The 19,605-nt window shown below is 37.2% G+C and overlaps 1 protein-coding gene across 1 annotated transcript; it reads left to right on the forward strand.

Moving 5' to 3' along the window:
- The first annotated feature begins 397 nt into the window (after positions 1-397).
- LOC143586638 (pheophytinase, chloroplastic-like) lies at positions 398-3,610 on the forward strand. The gene is made up of 5 exons (XM_077068135.1): positions 398-1,081; positions 1,556-1,782; positions 1,866-2,057; positions 2,137-2,293; positions 3,275-3,610. The coding sequence occupies exons 1-5, from the start codon at positions 407-409 to the stop codon at positions 3,512-3,514; spliced, it is 1,491 nt and encodes a 496-aa protein (XP_076924250.1). The 5' UTR covers positions 398-406; the 3' UTR covers positions 3,515-3,610.
- The last annotated feature ends 15,995 nt before the right edge of the window (positions 3,611-19,605 follow it).

Raw genomic sequence — 19,605 nt, forward strand, 5'->3', positions numbered from 1 at the left:
CATTTTTAATTATATTTATATATTTTCAGAAAAATTTAACAAGCCTAAGCTGCGCTCGAGTTCGTGTGCAGTACCTTAAACAAGCCAAAGCTTGGCTTGAGCTCGACTGTGTAGTTTGAAATTAATACATAGAAGTACAAAAGAGTACCAACTTAATAATACACCAGGATCGTTAATGCTCGACGAGCCTAGACGACCTTCTCATACAAAACTCTGGCTTGATAACTAAACGAGCTTCATTTGAGGCTCGGCTCGGCTTGGCTTGTTTCGAGCTTTTTATCAATCCGAGTAGCTCATGAACGGCTCAGCTCGTTTGCACCACTAGTTTTTACGCAACAAAGTCAACGATGGATTCCATGATTTAACCTAATACTTTCTAATTTCACTATTTCAGAAACCTATTGATATGGAAATCCTATCCAATCATTCAGCTCCATGTTGCCTACATGTAAGCACCCGACAACAGTTTTCCGATAGAAGAAGAAAGCATAAATTTGATCATAGTTTCGTGAGATCACAAGTATGGTTTCCGTCTAGTTTTCACTTAAACAGTCATAACAGACCTCGTGAATATGTACCAGTACGCGCTCTTAAAGCGGACGAGGGTGTTATTGATCCAACCGAAGCCTTAAACAACGTGACGAAAAGAAGGGGACCCGTATCAACACCAAAGGTTATAATACCGGGATTACCTGATGATTCAAAAGGTGACGTTACAGTTCCTGTAAGCACGGGTCAATGGGAGTGGAAGCCAAAATTCAACATCCATTATGAACGTTCGGGTTCAAAAAACACTAACGCGCCCCAGGTTCTGTTTCTACCCGGGTTCGGTGTCGGGTCGTTTCATTATAAAAAGCAGTTGAAGGATCTTGGTCAAGATTATGGAGTATGGGCCATTGACTTTCTTGGTCAAGGTTTGTCATTAGCACATGAGGATCCTACACGTAAGCAACAGCAACCGGATGATAGTCAAGTTGATGATCCATTTTGGGGATTTGGAGATGAAACCGAACCGTGGGCGGATAATCTTGTTTATTCTATTGACTTGTGGCAAGAACAAGTGGCATATTTTATACAAGAGGTATGCAAAATGTATATATCACACAAGGTCTCTAAGAATTTGTATACCTCGGCCGAGCCAAAATAAAAAGGCTCGTAGGGCCTAACGAGTAATGAAATATATAAGCTAATATTTTTAAATGACATTAACGTTATAACAATAAAAAAATGGCAAAAATATTGTAATAAAATCAAATACAATAAAAATTCTCAATATTTTTTTTATTATTGATTTTGTCATTTTCGTTTGGGCCCAATAACCTAAATTTTATCCAATGAATTATGAATAAAAAATTTCTTGGGCCTGATAATTTTAAGAGGGATCAAAATCCAATTATAATACATAAGAATATTTTTCAAGTATAAAATTTTGCCCCTCCCCCCCAAAAAAAAGTGCCTCGGCCAAGGGTGCGGCTCACGCACCCTCGAGGCCGGCCTTGAATTATCACACAAAGTATTGATTTTTTATAGTTTAATTTGTATGAATATTTCACAGGTTATCAAGGAACCGATTTACATTGTGGGGAATTCACTTGGTGGATATGTTGCGCTTTACTTTGCAGCGTGTTATCCTCATTTAGTAAAAGGTGTTACGTTACTTAACGCAACACCATTTTGGGGATTCTTTCCAAACCCTGAAAGAAACCCGAGACTTTCAGAAATATTCCCATCGGCCGGGACGTTTCCGCTTCCTCTACGTGTCAGAAAAATCATAGAAATTGTGTAAGTTATATTAATGTTATATTAATCTATATTTATAATAATAGTAAGGCGACTGATTTTTTTGTTTATTTGTATGTATATAGTTGGAAGAAGATAAGGGATCCTAGTAGCATTAGGGAGATATTGAAGCAAGTTTATGCGGATCATTCAACAAATGTAGATAAAGTATTCACTCGTATACTTGAAATAACCGAGCATCCAGCCGCTTTAGCATCATTTGCATCAATAATGTTGGCTCCTCAAGGAAAACTGTCTTTTGGAGAGGCTTTATCTGGGTATCTTTATTTGTAGCATATGTTTCTCTTCTTACCGTCTAAAGGCACTTATTATTATTATTATTATGTGTAATGTTAGATGTAAAGCTCAAGACGTACCGATATGCCTTATGTATGGAAAAGAAGACCCTTGGGTGAGACCTGTGTGGGGTCTGCAAGTGAAGAAGCAGTTGCCTGAAGCTCCTTATTATCAAATAAGCCCAGCGGGCCATTGTCCCCATGATGAAGTTCCCGAGGTATGTAGCGTAACGTGTGCTTGACGTCTTGTTATTTTTGTCTTTAACAAGGTTATTTTCTTGCATTTGCAATATAAGCATGTTATGCAGCATGTGTTTATGTTCCATGACCATAATCCCTTGTGAACAGGCCAGTAAACGAATTAATAACCAAACGTTTAGTGTTCGTTTAGTTAATAACCAAGCGAACATGAACAAGTTTTTTTGTTCATTTAGTTCAACGAGCGAACATGAACGCCTGTCTCATTCTTTCATTTACGTTTGTTGACATTCGTTCGCTTACATTCATTTATGTTCATCGCCCGTTACACTTTATTATAGTTTTATGAATTTAAAGTATCACCAGTTACAATTTAGTCTAGTAGTCTAGTTTTATTAATTTGTGAGGTCCAATATATAGATATTTGTTCATCGATGTTAAGTTATGTTCCATTATTTGTTTTCCTTTACGTTCGTTAACCGTTCGTTTTACTATCAACGGACGGACGTAAACGAACACGCTCATTTTCTTAACGAACGACCGCGAACAAGAAACTCCATTTGTTTAATTGTGTGTGTTCGATCGTTTGTTTGGTCAAAATTAAACCAGCAAACACAAACATTCCCTGTTTGTGTTCGTTCAACTCGTTTACAGGCCTACTTGTGAACGCCTTTTTATAGACACAATAATGAAATATATTCAAGGTCACTCTTTTAAGCCGTTTAGTTTTAAATGGATTGATTTGGGTTGTTTTTATCTCGAACAAGTTAAAAATTTTTTGGGTCTTATTATTAACCTTCTAAATCATTTAATTCAAATATTTAGATTATTACTGTTGTAATAAAATTGTTTTAGCAGTCTGCAGTCATAATCTATGCATTAATTATTTATGAGCATCTATAAGTAAAAAAGTTATTTACACATCTATGCAACCCGACCCGCCCCGCCCCTTTTCAATCCAACCCGTTTTATTCATTTTAATTTCTTTTTATTTAATGCAGGTAGTGAATTATCTCCTACGTGGGTGGATAAAAAACTTGGAGTCCAAAGGTTTTGTGGCACTGCCATTGGTTGATGATGAAAGCGGTCGGTTTGATGTGGCTAAGGATTTGGAATATATGAGAGACGGGAAAAAGAGATCGGTGAGGGTACAGTTTTATGGGTCGGAGACATCAGTTTGGAGCAGGTTGGCTTCTTATTTCAACAATCAATTACAAGATGTCAGCATTAAGTTCATGTGATGGATCTTGTTAAAGCACATATATGCATATAGTGTGAAATACTCATGTGTAGTATTCATATTTTAGATGTATATAAATTAGAAGATTTTAAAGTTTCTTCAAATACTAAAAATTAAAACCACTTTAAAAATAGCTTGTTACCAGATAACTTGTTAAAGTTTTGTGAACGGGCGTTCTAGTTGTACGAAAAGTTGTTGACGCAAAAGTTTTTTATTCGAATCAGTTGAAAAATAGTTGTGCTGGTAGACAATGCATGTTTGTTCCTCGCGTATATTGGGTGTTTTAAGAACCGGGTAGAGATGGACACGGTTCCAGTTACGGACTGGGTTTTTGGCTGGATTTTAATCAACTGAAATTTGACAAAGTAGAGGTGGAACAGGTTTCGGTTCCGATTTTTGGTTTTAAAACATATATTGTTGTTTTATGGGGAAGGTTCATGAACATTTTAATCTTAAAATGAGAATGTAGGAAATAATACCAATCTACATAAACAATGATTTACAATAACAAAGAAAAACATCTAAAATTTACAACAAAAGAATCAAAATCAAGAATAAAATAATAACACCAAATACCAGCAAATATTATAACAGAAAAAGAAAAAATCCAATAATAACAACAAAAATATAAATCAACAAATACTTATAACGTCACATAATCAAAAATTAGCAAATACGAACAAAATATAATAACAAATTGGTTTTCACTATTTACATGTTAAGAATAAAATTTATTTGATCCTGTTTGTTATTATTATTATTATTACATACTTTAAATTCAAATGATATATTGAAGTCCATGCAAAACTTTATAATAGGCCCAAATGGTCAATGTACGTTTAGAACTTTAAATGCGTTATTAATAGGTTTTAAAGCCCAAATTAATGACCAGACAGCCCACGTATATCTTTATTGTCTTTTCCACCAATATTAAATCAACAAATAGCATAATTTCCCTAAAATAATAATAAAAAAAATCTACACAAAATACTTTTAAATCAAAGTATTTATGAAGTATTTGTCTATAGGGTTGGCTTATTCTACGCCAACAAAAATGAGAAATGAGAAGTGTGAGAAGTCATAATTGATTGATATGTGTCAAGTGGGTATCAAAGATAAAATAGTATAAAAGTAATAGTGTATATTTTCTCTCTCCACATGCAAGTCACATGTCAATTCCCCCATTATTTTAAAACGTACATAACTTTTTTATATGACATAGTTTTTAAAACAAAAATCACTATAATAACAAACGTTTTTTTATCTTTAGTATAAGTATGACTTTGTTATATAAAAATTAAAAAAAATATACGTTATTGTGTCATTGTGTCTTTTCGTCATTGTGTCTATCTGTTTGTTATTGTGTTTTTTCTGTCATTGTGTCTTTCAAATCATCATTGTGCTTTTTTTAAAATGCTAATAATACGGTTGTGTAATAATAATACGTAAATATAATGATAAAATAACAACAAATTATCTAATACATAAAACACAATGATGAATACATATTACACAATTACATGAAAGGTAATACAGAATGATGAATATATATAACACAATGACCTGAAACGTAAAACACAATGGTGAATACATATAATATAATGACCTGAAACGTAAAACACAATGGAAACTACATATTACACAATGACATGAACGTAATACACAATAACTAAAACACAATGATAAGTAGAAAGACAAATGATGAGCACAAAGACATAATAACAAACAAAAAAACATAATGACGTAATCTTTGTTTTAATTGTTATCTTTAATACAAGTATCAATTGATAACACAATAACCAAAATATATAACACGATGCATAGAAAAACCCAATTAAATCATAATGAACAACCAATAACACAATATAAAAAACCTACTAATTTTTTTTATTTTTATATAACAATATGATACTCATATTAAAGATAAAAAACGTTTGTTATTACGGTGAAATTTTTTAAAAAACATTATGTTGCATGAAAAAATTATGGACGTTTTAAAATAATTGGGGAAATGACATGTGCTTCGCATGTGGAAAAAAAAAAGTCAACAAAAGTATATTACTACCTTTATGCCATTCTCATGAATTTATTTTCTTAAACTAATCTCCATCATTCAAATATAAGATCAATGGATTAGATTCTTTCTCACCCTTCTTATTTTTGTTGTCATTTGTATTTTAACTTTATATTTTGTTTATAATCATCATACAATATATTGATAATACGGTTTACAAACAAATTATAATTGGCAATTGCATAAGGTCGGCTTAATGAGTTCGGAGACCTAAATCCAAATGAGATTTTGTAGCTCTTTGATGACCACTATATAAAAATAATTAGTAAAAAAAACCCTGCTACAGGTTTTGAACTCATGACTTACGACTTATCAATAGATAAGTTTGTCACCAGACCAATACATAACTTTGAGTTTTGCCTATGATAATATATCTATAAATAATGGTGTTTTTTTTTTTTTTTTTGGATTTAGAGACCTAATTAAGTGTGAACCTAAAGTCCTTGTCTGGTGTCTGAAATTACTCTAAATTAATAATGGTGTTTTGCTTTTGCTACCTTTAATTGTTATACCAAAGTAACTAAAATAAACATTATGAAACATCTCACCTTTTACAGAGTTATGTTGATGACGCCATGACGGTACTAACAAAAGTAAAGAGACAGAAAATCCGACATTCCGACCCATATCTTGTACACAACATTCAGATAACGCTGTAAGAATATTCACTTAATACGTAAGTGTGCCTTCGTGATCATGGAGATATATGTTCTCTTTTGTGTCAACTATTGTTCATATATCTAAAATCTTTTTTAACGTGTCTAATAAACGTGATGAAATGTAATAAATGAATATTTAACCAGAAATAACTCATGTTTTAATCATTTGCAACACACCTTATATTAACTTTATATTAACTGTGGGATAGTCAACCAAATCTAGTTCAAAATCTCAAAATATACAAGACATTTTGTTTTTAAATTGGTAATAAGAGATATGTAAATTAGATTTTAGTAATACAAACTATAACTCATTAGCCACTTAGCCATGGATAACTAATATTTGCATATATATATATATATATATATATATATATATAAGTTTTTAATAACCAAATTTTAAAGAGGAATGTTGTAGCCTATAGGTAGGGAAGGTAAAAGGATCTGAAGCTTGCAGGCAAACCTGAAAACCGAATTCGTAACGGGTATTCGAGTATGAGAGTAGTATTAAAAAAAATTTCAGAGATAACATAGGTGATATCATGTTTGATTACCCGAAATATACAAATTCTCATTTACCCAAAGCAAACATGCAAATGCTATATACATGTTTATGTTTTTATTTGTCTTTGAATAATAAAAATAACATACTAATTTACTAAGTTTTATACATCAAAATGTCTTGAATAACAAAATTATATAAAAACTAAAGTACTAAGAAATATATTTGAAATCTTATTGATAACTTTTACAAACTAAGCGAATAACTAATATAGCAAATACACGATTGAGTATAATCCACATATTTTAGGATTGACTCTTAACGCGTGCAATGTGTGCAGCCATAGATGAGTCACTAACGCTACGGACCTAGAGGTCCAATCAAGCCGAGCTGCCCGCGAGCTACTCGATATCGGCTCGTGAAAAAACTTAATCGAGCCAGGCTTAAACGAGCTCGAGCCTAAAAGTAAGCTTGTTTAATAAACGAGCCTGAGCCCGAGCTTCACTTATCGAGCTCGAGCCGGCTCGTGAGCCTAAACTAGCCTGTCATTTGTATAATTTTTATATTATATATACATATATCTTTACATGCACACATATATATGTATATAATAATTAATAAATTAACAAATAACTAAATAATTAAAATATATATACAAATTAATTAATAAATAGTAAGCGAACCGAGCCCGAGCTGAGCTCGAGCTTGAAAACTACTCACGAGCCGAGCTCTAGCTTAATAAAGATCGAAACAAGCCGAGCACGAGCTCGAGCTCTGTGTAAGCCAAACGAGCTCAAGCCTAGTTAAGATTGGACTCGGCTCGTTTATACCCCTAATGGACCCCTAAAATAGAGGTCTATATTCTTTATTCCCACTAGGACGGCCTTGTAATATTCGACAAAATTTTGCTAACGAATACAAGCCGTCCAAACTCCCAAAGCCTCACTATCATCCCACTAGAAAGAGGAATTGCATAGGATTCAATGAAATGAAACCTAACTAGAATAATAAATAGATTTGTATTGAATAATAATAAATAACAATAAAATATGAAAATGTATTATTATCTAATTATAAAAAGAGTATCCAATGGGGAACACAACATGGCTACATGTTTCTGGTATAAACGTAGCAGGATCCTCGTGGGGGTCTACGTGGGTCCCATGCATCTCCATATACCGACGTTACTTTTTGTCCGTTTTTTCTTTGTTTTTTATTTTTATTTTAGCCAAGATAAATTTAAAAATATTCTGAAATTTTTATTTGATTTAATTTACTATTTTTATTTTTAAAACCTCAACGATATTAAAATTGAAATAATTGCAGTTAGTTGTTTATGTTTTAATTGCGAGCTAAATGTGGTTTTTGTCCCTGCGATTTGTTTAAATTTACGGCTTCAGTCCAATAGTTTTAAATTTATGGTTTTCATCCCTGTGATTTTATTTTGCTTGCAATTAAACCTAACCACTAGCCCCGTTAAGGACTTAAGTCTGGTCGTTAAACCCATCAGCGTGCCCCTCACATGAGGGGGGGGGGGGGTTGTCCTTTCCCCCAAATACACCCTGGCCCCTCACGTGAGGAAGCTTGTGAATTAGGGGTGAGATTTATTTGGGGAGAAAATGACAAAACTATCCCTCACATGAGGGGAACGCTGATTGTTTTTTACGATCAGACTTAACGAGGTTATTGGGGTCGGGTATAATTGCAAGTGAAATGAAACCATAGGGACGAAAATAAAATATTTGAAACTATTGACTAAAACATCAGATTTAAGCAAATCACATAGACGAAAACCACAGTTTGCTTTTTAGTTACTAATATAATTAAAGTAAGATAATTTAAATGGTTTGTTTGCACTTTTATAATAAAACAATTTAATTGTACGAAATTAATATAAACGTTGTAAAAAAGGTTGGTACAAAATCTTGGACTAATCTTTTTCGTGTAAGTAGTATTCAGTAAAATATTCTTTTTATGTCAAAGTGTGATATTATCATGCTACAATGGATTTTTCTTTCTTCATGTGTTAGTTGGTTATAACTTATCTTCCATCACATACCTATGATAAGATGAAGTTGTTAAAGGAGGATAAAATATGTTTTGAATTGTGAAGTTAATTAATCATCTTCTTGTTTCGCACTAATAATATCTTGATTAGGGTTATTTTTGAGATTTCAGGTGTCCTGAACTAAACAGGTACTTAAAAGTGGGCCTTCTACATGATTTTCGTTTAGATAGATTTCAGGTACCCTGTGAAGAATGAGGGTACCATCTTCTTCTCCACAATGCAGTCTTAGGAGTTAGGGTGGTGAAGCTCTTCTTGGTGTCAAGGGTTCGAGCATCGCATATGATGAGTTGGTGTAATTTAGTTTGGTGTAGATTAGATGGAGTATGATAGGTAGGGTGACGTAGACATCTAGCCGTCCTAAAATAAATATTAAAAACCTGTTGAAAGATGATAATATTATATGACATTTTTAAGGTTGAAGTAGTAGTTACTAACGCTGTCACTTTTACCCGAAACTCGAAACCCAACCCGAAAAAACCCGTATCCGAACCCGAACTGACCCGACATGAAAAACCCGAACATGAGAAAAGACTAACCTGAACCCGAACCCGAACCTGAACCGAAGTAATTCGGGTTGGTTCTCGGGATTGATTTATAAGTTTCGGGTCAACCCGAAAAACCCAAATAAACTTTTAGTTTTGAAATTAAATATATTTTTAGGTACAATATGCTTAGTCTTAGTCACTAAAGTAATCAGAATCTGAGCCTAATCGACTATTGTCATTCTAACTATTATGGATCGATTGTTTATTGTTAACTTATGTTTTCCGTTTATGCTGCCTACCCACCAACTACCAGTATGGCACGTGCGTAGGCCACAGTTGGTAGAACAGGAATACTATTCAGCCGGCTATACCTTCTTGGAAACCTACCTTCGGCTATAAATACCCCAAATGGTATGATCATCTCATCTTATCATATACTATCTTGTATCTTACATATTATACCTGATATCTGCTCTAGCAATCTCTTAATATATACTTATATTCAAGAGCAATCTAGTCTGATTCTCACGCCGGAGGGTGGTCACAAGGAGGAACCCCCCCCCCCCTTCTCAGTGACGAGCTCACGGTGTCTGTTTTGCAGGTTATCAGAAGAACCATCTTTGCCGGATCTAACCCCTCGTGGAAAACATCTATTTAACCCCCAGATTATCCGTAATCTGCCCGGGGCTGATTAGTGTTTCTTCAGGTACCATATGAAGAACAGGGGTACCGTCTTCTTCTCCATGATGCAGTCAAAGGAGTTAGGGTGGTGAAGCTCCTCCTGATGTCAAGGGTTCGAGCATTGCCTATGACGAGTTAGTGTAATTTAGTTTAGTGTAAATTAGATGGAGTATGATAGGTGGGGTGACATACTGACATCTAGTCGTCTAAAAATAAATACTAAAAACTAGCTGAAAGATGACTATATTATATGGAATTTATTAGGTTAAGGTAGTAGTTACACACTTACACTACTTTCCACTTTGATGAGATGATAAAACAATTTTGGTGTAAAATAGTAGGTCAATGGTCATGGTCATGGTCAAATCTCGTAAATAGCTACAATGTATTGACTATTAAGACTATGCACCATGGGCGCGGTAGATGGGATGATGAGGGCGCGGTGGGCGCGAAACACCGTGCGCGGGGCGTCGTTTGTGGGGGCGCGGAAGGGGTTCCGGTGGTCGTGAAGATAGGCGCGGAAAGGGGGCTCTCTCTCCTCTCTCACATACACACACACATATATATTGGGGCGCCCAAGTGGCATTAACCATAACGGGACGGGCTTCGATGCCCCGAACGTGGCGTTGACGTGGCACTGTGGAGGGGCTTCGATGCCTCTCACCATAGCATAATGTGACATTCGTCAATTTTTGGCTCGTTTTTGTATTTGTAAACCTGACCCGATGGGTCGTTTCGATGTATTAAAATGTTTTGATAAAGTGATTCTCGACATTTAATATTCATTACTTGTTGTTCGTTGTTATTCAAGTGTTTATAAATTTCCGAGCCTTAAAGTAATCGAGCCATACGCGTAAATAATCCAAAATCGAGAACTATAAAATTAATTATAAAGTTTAGGGTTAAAAATGTAAACTTGAAAACTTTATTTAACTTAAAAGATATTTATATTATCATTTAATGGTTTTTTAAACTTCAGGGACTAATAGTGTAACATTTTAATTCAAATTATATTAAAATAACAAAACCTTACCCAGCCCCTCCCGTCCCCCCTGTCCTGTATTTCCGTCGGGCCTCCGGCCACCTCCGGCCACCGGAATCCGGCGCCGGAGGTGGCCGCCACCCCCTTAAAACTTTGTTTTTAAATAAAAAATTATATAAAAGTTAATAATCGTTAATATAGCATCCTAACGAGCTAATTAATTGCGTATAAACGCCGCGGATTACCCCGAAATCCTCGCCGGAAATCCGGATAGTCAAATGAACGAATTAATGTGAAGACGCTCCTCCACCTAGTATAAATAGACGCCTAAACTCATAAACAACTCGCTCATTCTCTCCAATCCCCCTCCAATACACAAATTTTTCTGTAATTGGGAGCTTCTTTCTTTTATTTTCCGGCAACTGGGTTCCAGCCAAAACAAAACATATTAAGGTAATTGTTATATGCTTGATAATGTCGTTACACCAATAAACAAAACCCCTAAACTAATTGAAACGAACATGGAACAGATTCCTCAATTGAATAATTAGGGTTCATATTCTTATGATGAAGAAGATGAATTTGAAATACTACATTTATATATATTTTCTTATACCTAAAATGAATTGATCTTGTAGTCCAACTGGTTAAGGCTGTGATGTTGTAAACACCAGACCCGGGTCAAGCGTCCTTTCTCTTCTTTTTGGTAGCTGCATATATTATTATTAATATTATTGGAAACCTTTAGAAATTAATACTATATATATATAATTAAAACCAAAACATTAACGAATGATTCACCTGGACCAGTTGGTAACACTCCGAGCTGCTAATGTCAAGACCCGGGTTCGAAACCCCGGGTCAGAACGTTTTTTTTTATACATATAATTTATTAGTTTAATTATTATCTATTAATTTACTTTAAATCATTTAAAATCATAATAAATTTATAAAAACCTTTTTAAATTAAATAAAAATTATGTAAATTTATTATAAAATATATCTCACCATTTTATATGTAAAAAATCAAGTTTCTCGTTTTCGTAAGTCGTTATTAAAAATCGTTTAATAAACGTAACGTAAACTTTAAATTTCTAGAAATCGTTTAGTTCAAGTTTTTCGAACATATAAACTTTGTTTTCTCGCCATTAAAGTGCTTAAATTGTACTAATAACCAAATTGCCGTTAAAACATAAATAATAATATAATAATCTAAGAGCCATAAAATTTATAATGAATTGCTATAAAATGATAACTAACTTCTAAAATTATTCATGCAATTAATTAACTTTAAAATCCCGTTAGAATAGTCGTTAAAAAGTTGTGTTTATTCTTATTTATAGTTCGTACGTATTGACCGATCCGGTTTCCTTTGACGCTTTCGAGTTATTCTTATTCCTTTTTCACTTCAATTACTAAGGTGAGTTTTCACAACCCCTTTTTAAATGTTTTAATGTTTTGAGGTGGCATATGTATCCATTATGAAATTCAAGTATTATTACTTCGATTACTTACAAACTACAATTCAATCATGGACTTGTGTGCTTATTTGTTTAATTGTTATATACGTGGAATTCAAGTGGTTGCCTCATTAAGTATGATCATATGCCCCCTTTTGCACTCAGGTCCGTTTGTATCGAGTGGAAAAGAGACCTCATTATCCAAGTACGTTGGTAGCCCCAACTGGAAAGGACATTCGTTTGTTCTTTACACATAGGTCCATTGCATAGAGTGTAAAGAACCCTTATGTGCTTTTCACAAGTTTTCATGGAATTGTATGGTTTTTACGTAGTATTTAAACTGTGGAAATCTCACCAGCTATATTTATAACTGACCATATTTTATACATATGTTACAGGTACCGTGATTAGAGGATGAAGGACTAGAAGACGCTTAGAATACCTAGGTTATTTAATAAACGAGACAATTGTTTTGATTATTGTTTATCGTTGACTGGTATTGTTTACTTGATTGAACTTGTGTACCTGGCTATTTAATGAATTAATGTTATTATGGTCACTTAATAGTGCCACGTGTGTTTGAGCAATCTTTACGTCACACTCAGGCGTTTCCGCTTCAGCCGGGGTGTCACACATACAACATAATAGAAAAAGAAGGTTATTAAGTGTAACACCCATTTCATGATTTCATTCCATATATTTGCTCAATTGTTACTTAAAATAGACGAGTTTAAATCTTTTTGTTACATAAATTGTTCCATGGAATTACTATGAAACAACAAAGTGACAAACTATTGTAAATGATACTTGTATATCATTATCAATATCAATTTTTACTCTGTCATTTTAAATACAAGAATTATAATTGAATTCTTGAATCATATTTAAACACAATACATGAAAAATTAATCAATCTGTTGTAACACCCCGACCGATGGCGGATTATACATCGGGGCGCCACGTATTGTTTCATTACTCGCGACACTATTTGGGTGTCAATATTTAATAAATACATTTCATTGCGCACGCGCAGAACATGACATAAAGTAACATAAATCATATCATAATTTAAAATATTCAAATAACATAACTTGTCTTGTTACATTTTAATCTAGGTCCAAACAAAAAGAAAGCATCCTACGTGTCATTGAGATTCCCAAAAGCAGCTACAGCAAACCTGAACATGTGTTAAAATAAAACGTCAACACTTGCGTGTCGGTGAGAAATCAAGTTTAATAGATATAAATAGATAAAACAAACACTGCGCGCAACATGTGCTTAACTGGGGTTTAACATAGGGTGTAATCAGATTGTGATCAAGCCTTAGATCATAGCTCATAGTTCAATCCGTGCTCCCAATTGAGCACAAAAACAAGAAAACATTCGTGCATGTGTAATAAAACAAGAAAACCGTAAACGATAGGTCTCCCGTGTTCATCTAATGGATCCATGAAAACTTCGGAATAGGCCGAACAAAGCGGTTAATGATTCACACATACAAATAAATAGCCAAGTAAACGTCCATAACACATGGGGTTTTGCGCACATAAATTTCATAAACAAGTTTAAGACTCAAGTTGTACGAACACATGAACATCCCAAAACGTTAAAAAATAAAAGGGGATTAAGTACGAGATTACTCACCTGAAAAAGGTGTGTTGAAAGATAATGCAAGAATCAACTTTTAAACAAGCACAAGTTATCCTATAAATAAGAGGTTATTGGTTTAACGATTTGTTTTTATGTCTTTAATATATGCAGTAAGTATCGATTTTTTGTTAGTTAAACAAATTAAAATATAATATATTTATTTATATTTACCGAGATTCTGGGCAGAACAGAAGAGAAGACGGAGGCAAAGAGAGGCGCGAAGGATCTTCGGCAGAGAGCAAAGGGAGAAAGATTTGGGGAGTGTTTAAGTGTAGTGTGTGTAGTGTTACAAGAAAATAGTTTTATTTATAGGAAAACCCTAGGGAACACAATCCCTAAAAAGGAGGAAAAGATTATAAATCAAACAAAAGATATTAAAAAGTACAAGAAGCCAAAAGCAAAAGATATCAAAAGATATGGGATGGGGAAAAGCTGACAGGTTGCAGGTCAAAGCATGGGAGGCGTCAGAGAAAACACTGTTCAAGACATGCAAAAGAAGATTTCAAAAGATTATGTCAGTCACTTTTTCTGTCAACCAATAGGATTGGTGCGCATGCTGCGCCGAAAGTGGCTTTTCGGACAGATGTCGGAACTGACCTAAGGTGCTCAAACAAAAGATAAGATATCAAAAGAATACAGGCTGACCTAAACAGAAGAAAAGACTTAAGGTCTAGCGCGAGAAGACTCGAGCGCACGCGCGAGGGCGAAGGCAGACAGAGAACAATCCTTAGCGCGCCGCGGGAAGAACTACAATTCTTAGCGCGCCGTGGGAAGAACTATAATCTTTAGCGCGCCGCGGGAAGAACTATAATCCTTAGCGCGCCGCAGGAAGAACTATAATCCTTAGCGCGCCGCGGGAAGAATTTCCATTCTTAGCGCGCCGCGGGAAGAACTACCATTCTTAGCGCGCCGCGGGAAGAACTACAATCCTTTGCGCGCCACGGGGACAGTTCGCCTCGCGTATCGCAGGAACAGCTGGTCTTCACGCAGGCTTCCTTGTAAGGAGTCTGGCGCGTGGAGCTGCGCGGACATCCTTAGGCGGGAAGAACCAAAGGACAAGCAAAGAGTTAAGAGAAAATGGGGTTCAAGGCTTAAGGGTTAACCAGAGGGGCGGGACGGCGACAAGAGAGAAGAAGAGGCGGGACGGCGACAAGAGAGAAAAGAGGCGGGACGGCGACAAGAGAGAAAGAGGCGGGACGGCGACAAGAGAGAGAAAGAGGCGGGACGGCGGAAAGAAATAAGTAATATAAAAATATATATATATATATATATATATAATTTATTTAATGTTAAATTTACAAAGATTAATAATCAAATTTTAAATCATAAAAAGAAGAATCGGATTCGAAAACGGGTACCTGGGTCGGGTCGGATCGGGCAGTTGTCACAGTCTCCCCTACTTTAAGAAATTTCGTCCCGAAATTTATCTCGAAGTAGGTTGCGCAGAGAAAAGGTGCGGGTACTTGATCTTCATCTGATCTTCCCTTTCCCAAGTGAACTCGGCTCCGCGCTTGGACTGCCAACGAACTTTAACAATAGGGATGCGACTGCGCTTGGTTTGCTTTACCTCGCGATCCATAATCTCAACAGGCTTCTCAACGAAATGCATAGACTCATCGACTTGAACTTCATCAAGTGGTACGTGGAGGTTCTCGTCAGCTAAACATTTCTTGAGATTGGATACATGGAAAGTTGGATGCACATTGCTGAGCGCGGGCGGCAGGTCCAGTTTGTAGGCAACTTTTCCCACCCTCGCAAGAATCTTGAATGGACCAACATAACGAGGTGCAAGCTTACCTTTCTTCCCAAAGCGGACAACACCCTTCCAGGGCGACACTTTGAGGAGAACAAGATCACCAACTAGAAATTCGAGAGGCTTCCGCCTGCGATCTGCGTAACTCTTCTGTCGGCTTCTGGCAGTCAGCAGATGATCACGGATCTTGGCGATTTTATCGGTTGTCTCTTGAACTAGTTCGGGTCCTGTGATTTGAACTTCACCCACTTCGTTCCAACAAATCGGTGAACGGCACTTTCGACCGTAAAGTGCTTCAAATGGGGCCATACCGATACTGGAATGATAGCTGTTATTATAAGAGAACTCGACCAGAGGTAGGTGTGAATCCCAATTACCTCCAAAATCAAGAACACAAGATCGAAGCATATCCTCAAGGGTTTAAATGGTTCGCTCAGACTGTCCGTCAGTCTGAGGATGATATGCAGTACTCATGTCCAAACGAGTTCCTAACGCAGATTGGAGAGATTTCCAAAAGCGAGATATAAAACGGCCATCGCGATCGGATATGATGCTCAAAGGAGTACCATGACGGCAGACAATTTCCTTGACATATAGATGCGCAAGTTGTTCAACACGGTAGGTTTCACGAATGGGCAGAAAGTGGGCAGACTTGGTCAATCGATCCACTATTACCCAAATGCTATCATGTTTGCTTGCGGTCAAGGGTAACTTGGTGATAAAGTCCATTGCTATACTTTCCTATTTCCACGTAGGAATTTCTGGTTGTTCGAGCAAACCAAATGGGCGTTGATGTTCAGCTTTTACCTTGGAACAAGTTAGGCATTTAGCTACGAACACAGCAATATCCTTTTTCATACCAGGCCACCAAAAGGAAAGGCGCAAATCTTTGTACATTTTGTCAGCACCAGGATGAACGGAATACCGGGTTTTGTGCGCTTCACTCAGTAAGACAGAGCGAAGATTCTCATCGTTGGGGATCCAGATGCGATTGAGATAACAGAGAATTCCATTCAGGTTAGGGACTAGATGTACTTCTGCACCACACGCTAACTCGGCGCGTAGGTTGCCTTTGCTGATCGATGCGCGCTGCGCGTCGCGAATGCGCGATTCAAGATTGTTTTGGATCGGCGCGAAGCGAAGCTGCGTGCGCGGCAAGATACAGTTAAGCTGGCTGGGTTTACAGCTGAGCGCATCGGCTACCACATTAGCCTTTCCAGGGTGATATCGGATCTCACAATCGTAATCGCTGATGAGTTCGTTCCATCGGCGTTGTCTCATGTTAAGTTCCTTTTGATCAAAAATGTGCTGAAGGCTTTTATGGTCGGTGTAGATGATGCACTTAGTCCCATAGAGGTAGTGTCTCCAGATTTTTAAGGCAAATACAACTGCACCAAGTTCGAGGTCGTGAGTCGAATAATTCTTTTCATGAATTTAAGTTGCCTTGACGCGTAAGCGATAACCTTGCCTCGTTGCATAAGTACACAACCGAGACCTTGGTTGGAGGCATCACAAAAAACGACAAAGTCGTCAGTACCCTCAGGTAACGCTAGAACAGGAGCTTCGCACAACAATTGCTTGAGCGTTTGAAAAGCTTCTTCTTGCTTAGAGCCCCAAATATACGGTTTGCCTTTGTGCGTTAATGCTGTTAAAGGCAGGGCGATTTTGGAGAAGTTCGCAATGAATCGCCGGTAGTAACCAGCTAAGCCCAAAAAGGAACGGATTTCGGTAGGAGTGGAAGGTGTAATCCAGTTCTTGATTGCTTCAATTTTGGATGGGTCGACATGAATACCCATCTTGTTTACAACATGACCAAGAAACTGTACTTCATCCGACCAGAATTCACACTTGGAGAGTTTGGCATAGAGTTGTTCGGTTCGAAGCTTTTGCAACACCAACTGAAGATGTTGTTCATGCTCGGCCTTGGTTTTGGAATATACCAGAACGTCATCGATAAACACGATCACGAATCGGTCCAAGAAAGGCCTACACACCCGGTTCATTAGATCCATGAAAACAGCGGGTGCGTTGGTTAAACCGAAGGGCATGACCAAGAATTCAAAATGACCATAGCGGGTTCGAAAAGCGGTCTTGGGAATATCCTCTTCGCGGATACGCAACTGGCGATAGCCAGAACGGAGATCGATTTTGGAGAAACAAGAGGCACCTTGGAGTTGGTCAAAGAGGTCGTCAATACGCGGTAAGGGATACCGGTTCTTAATGGTGAGCTTGTTCAGCTCGCGGTAATCGATACACATGCGAAACGAACCGTCTTTCTTTTTAACGAACAACACCGGAGCACCCCATGGCGAAGAGCTAGGGCGAATGAATCCTTTATCGGTCAACTCTTGAAGTTGACTTGCTAATTCTTGCATTTCAGCGGGTGCAAGTCGATAAGGAGATTTGGCTACGGGGGAAGCACCAGGGACAAGATCAACACGAAACTCGACTTCCCGAGCGGGAGGTAAACCAGAAAGATCATCGGGAAAGACTTCAGGAAAGTCACGCACGATGGGGATTTCAGAAAGTTTCTTCTTTCCTTCATCGGGTTTGACCACATTAGCTAAGAATGCGACACAATTCTTCCGCAAAAGTCTTCGGGCTTCAGAGCATGACATAAGTTTAAGACCGTTAGATGGTTTCTCGCCGTAGATATGAAGATTTCCACCATTTTCTCGAGGAATGCGAATCAACTTCTTGGCGCAGATTACTTCGGCGCGATTTTGCGAGAGCCAGTCCATTCCAATAATCACATCAAAACTTCCAAGAGGCATGGGAATAAGGTCGATCAGAAAATCGTGTTCATTAAGGTTAAGCGTGCAATCTTTGATCACGGAGTTTATTAAAATAGTTTCACCATTAGCCAATTCAACTGAAAAGTTTTCGTTTAAGTTTACTCGCGGTCGCGCGAGTTTTTGTTCAAATGCGCGAGAAATAAAACTTCTATCGGCGCCAGTATCAAAAAGTATAGATGCATATTGTCCGTTAAGTAAAAATGTACCATTAACCACGTCATTATTCGCTTGCGCTTGGTGCGCGGTTATATTAAAAGCTCGGCCGCGCGTCACTTGGTTTGAAATTTGGTTAACCGGATTAGCTTGCGTAATTTGTACTTGCAGTCTCGGGCACGCGTTATAAATCAAACAAAAGATATTAAAAAGTACAAGAAGCCAAAAGCAAAAGATATCAAAAGATATGGGATGGGGAAAAGCTGACAGGTTGCAGGTCAAAGCATGGGAGGCGTCAGAGAAAACACTGTTCAAGACATGCAAAAGAAGATTTCAAAAGATTATGTCAGTCACTTTTTCTGTCAACCAATATGATTGGTGCGCATGCTGCGCCGAAAGTGGCTTTTCGGACAGATGTCGGAACTGACCTAAGGTGCTCAAACAAAAGATAAGATATCAAAAGAATACAGGCTGACCTAAACAGAAGAAAAGACTTAAGGTCTAGCGCGAGAAGACTCGAGCGCACGCGCGAGGGCGAAGGCAGACAGAGAACAATCCTTAGCGCGCCGCGGGAAGAACTACAATTCTTAGCGCGCCGTGGGAAGAACTATAATCCTTAGCGCGCCGCAGGAAGAACTATAATCCTTAGCGCGCCGCGGGAAGAATTTCCATTCTTAGCGCGCCGCGGGAAGAACTACCATTCTTAGCGCGCCGCGGGAAGAACTACAATCCTTTGCGCGCCACGGGGACAGTTCGCCTCGCGTATCGCAGGAACAGCTGGTCTTCACGCAGGCTTCCTTGTAAGGAGTCTGGCGCGTGGAGCTGCGCGG

The sequence above is a fragment of the Bidens hawaiensis genome, unplaced genomic scaffold (genome assembly GCF_021521415.1).
Source record: "Bidens hawaiensis isolate Kalapana, Puna unplaced genomic scaffold, B.hawaiensis_p1.1 tig00034747_1, whole genome shotgun sequence".
NCBI lineage: Eukaryota > Viridiplantae > Streptophyta > Magnoliopsida > Asterales > Asteraceae > Bidens > Bidens hawaiensis.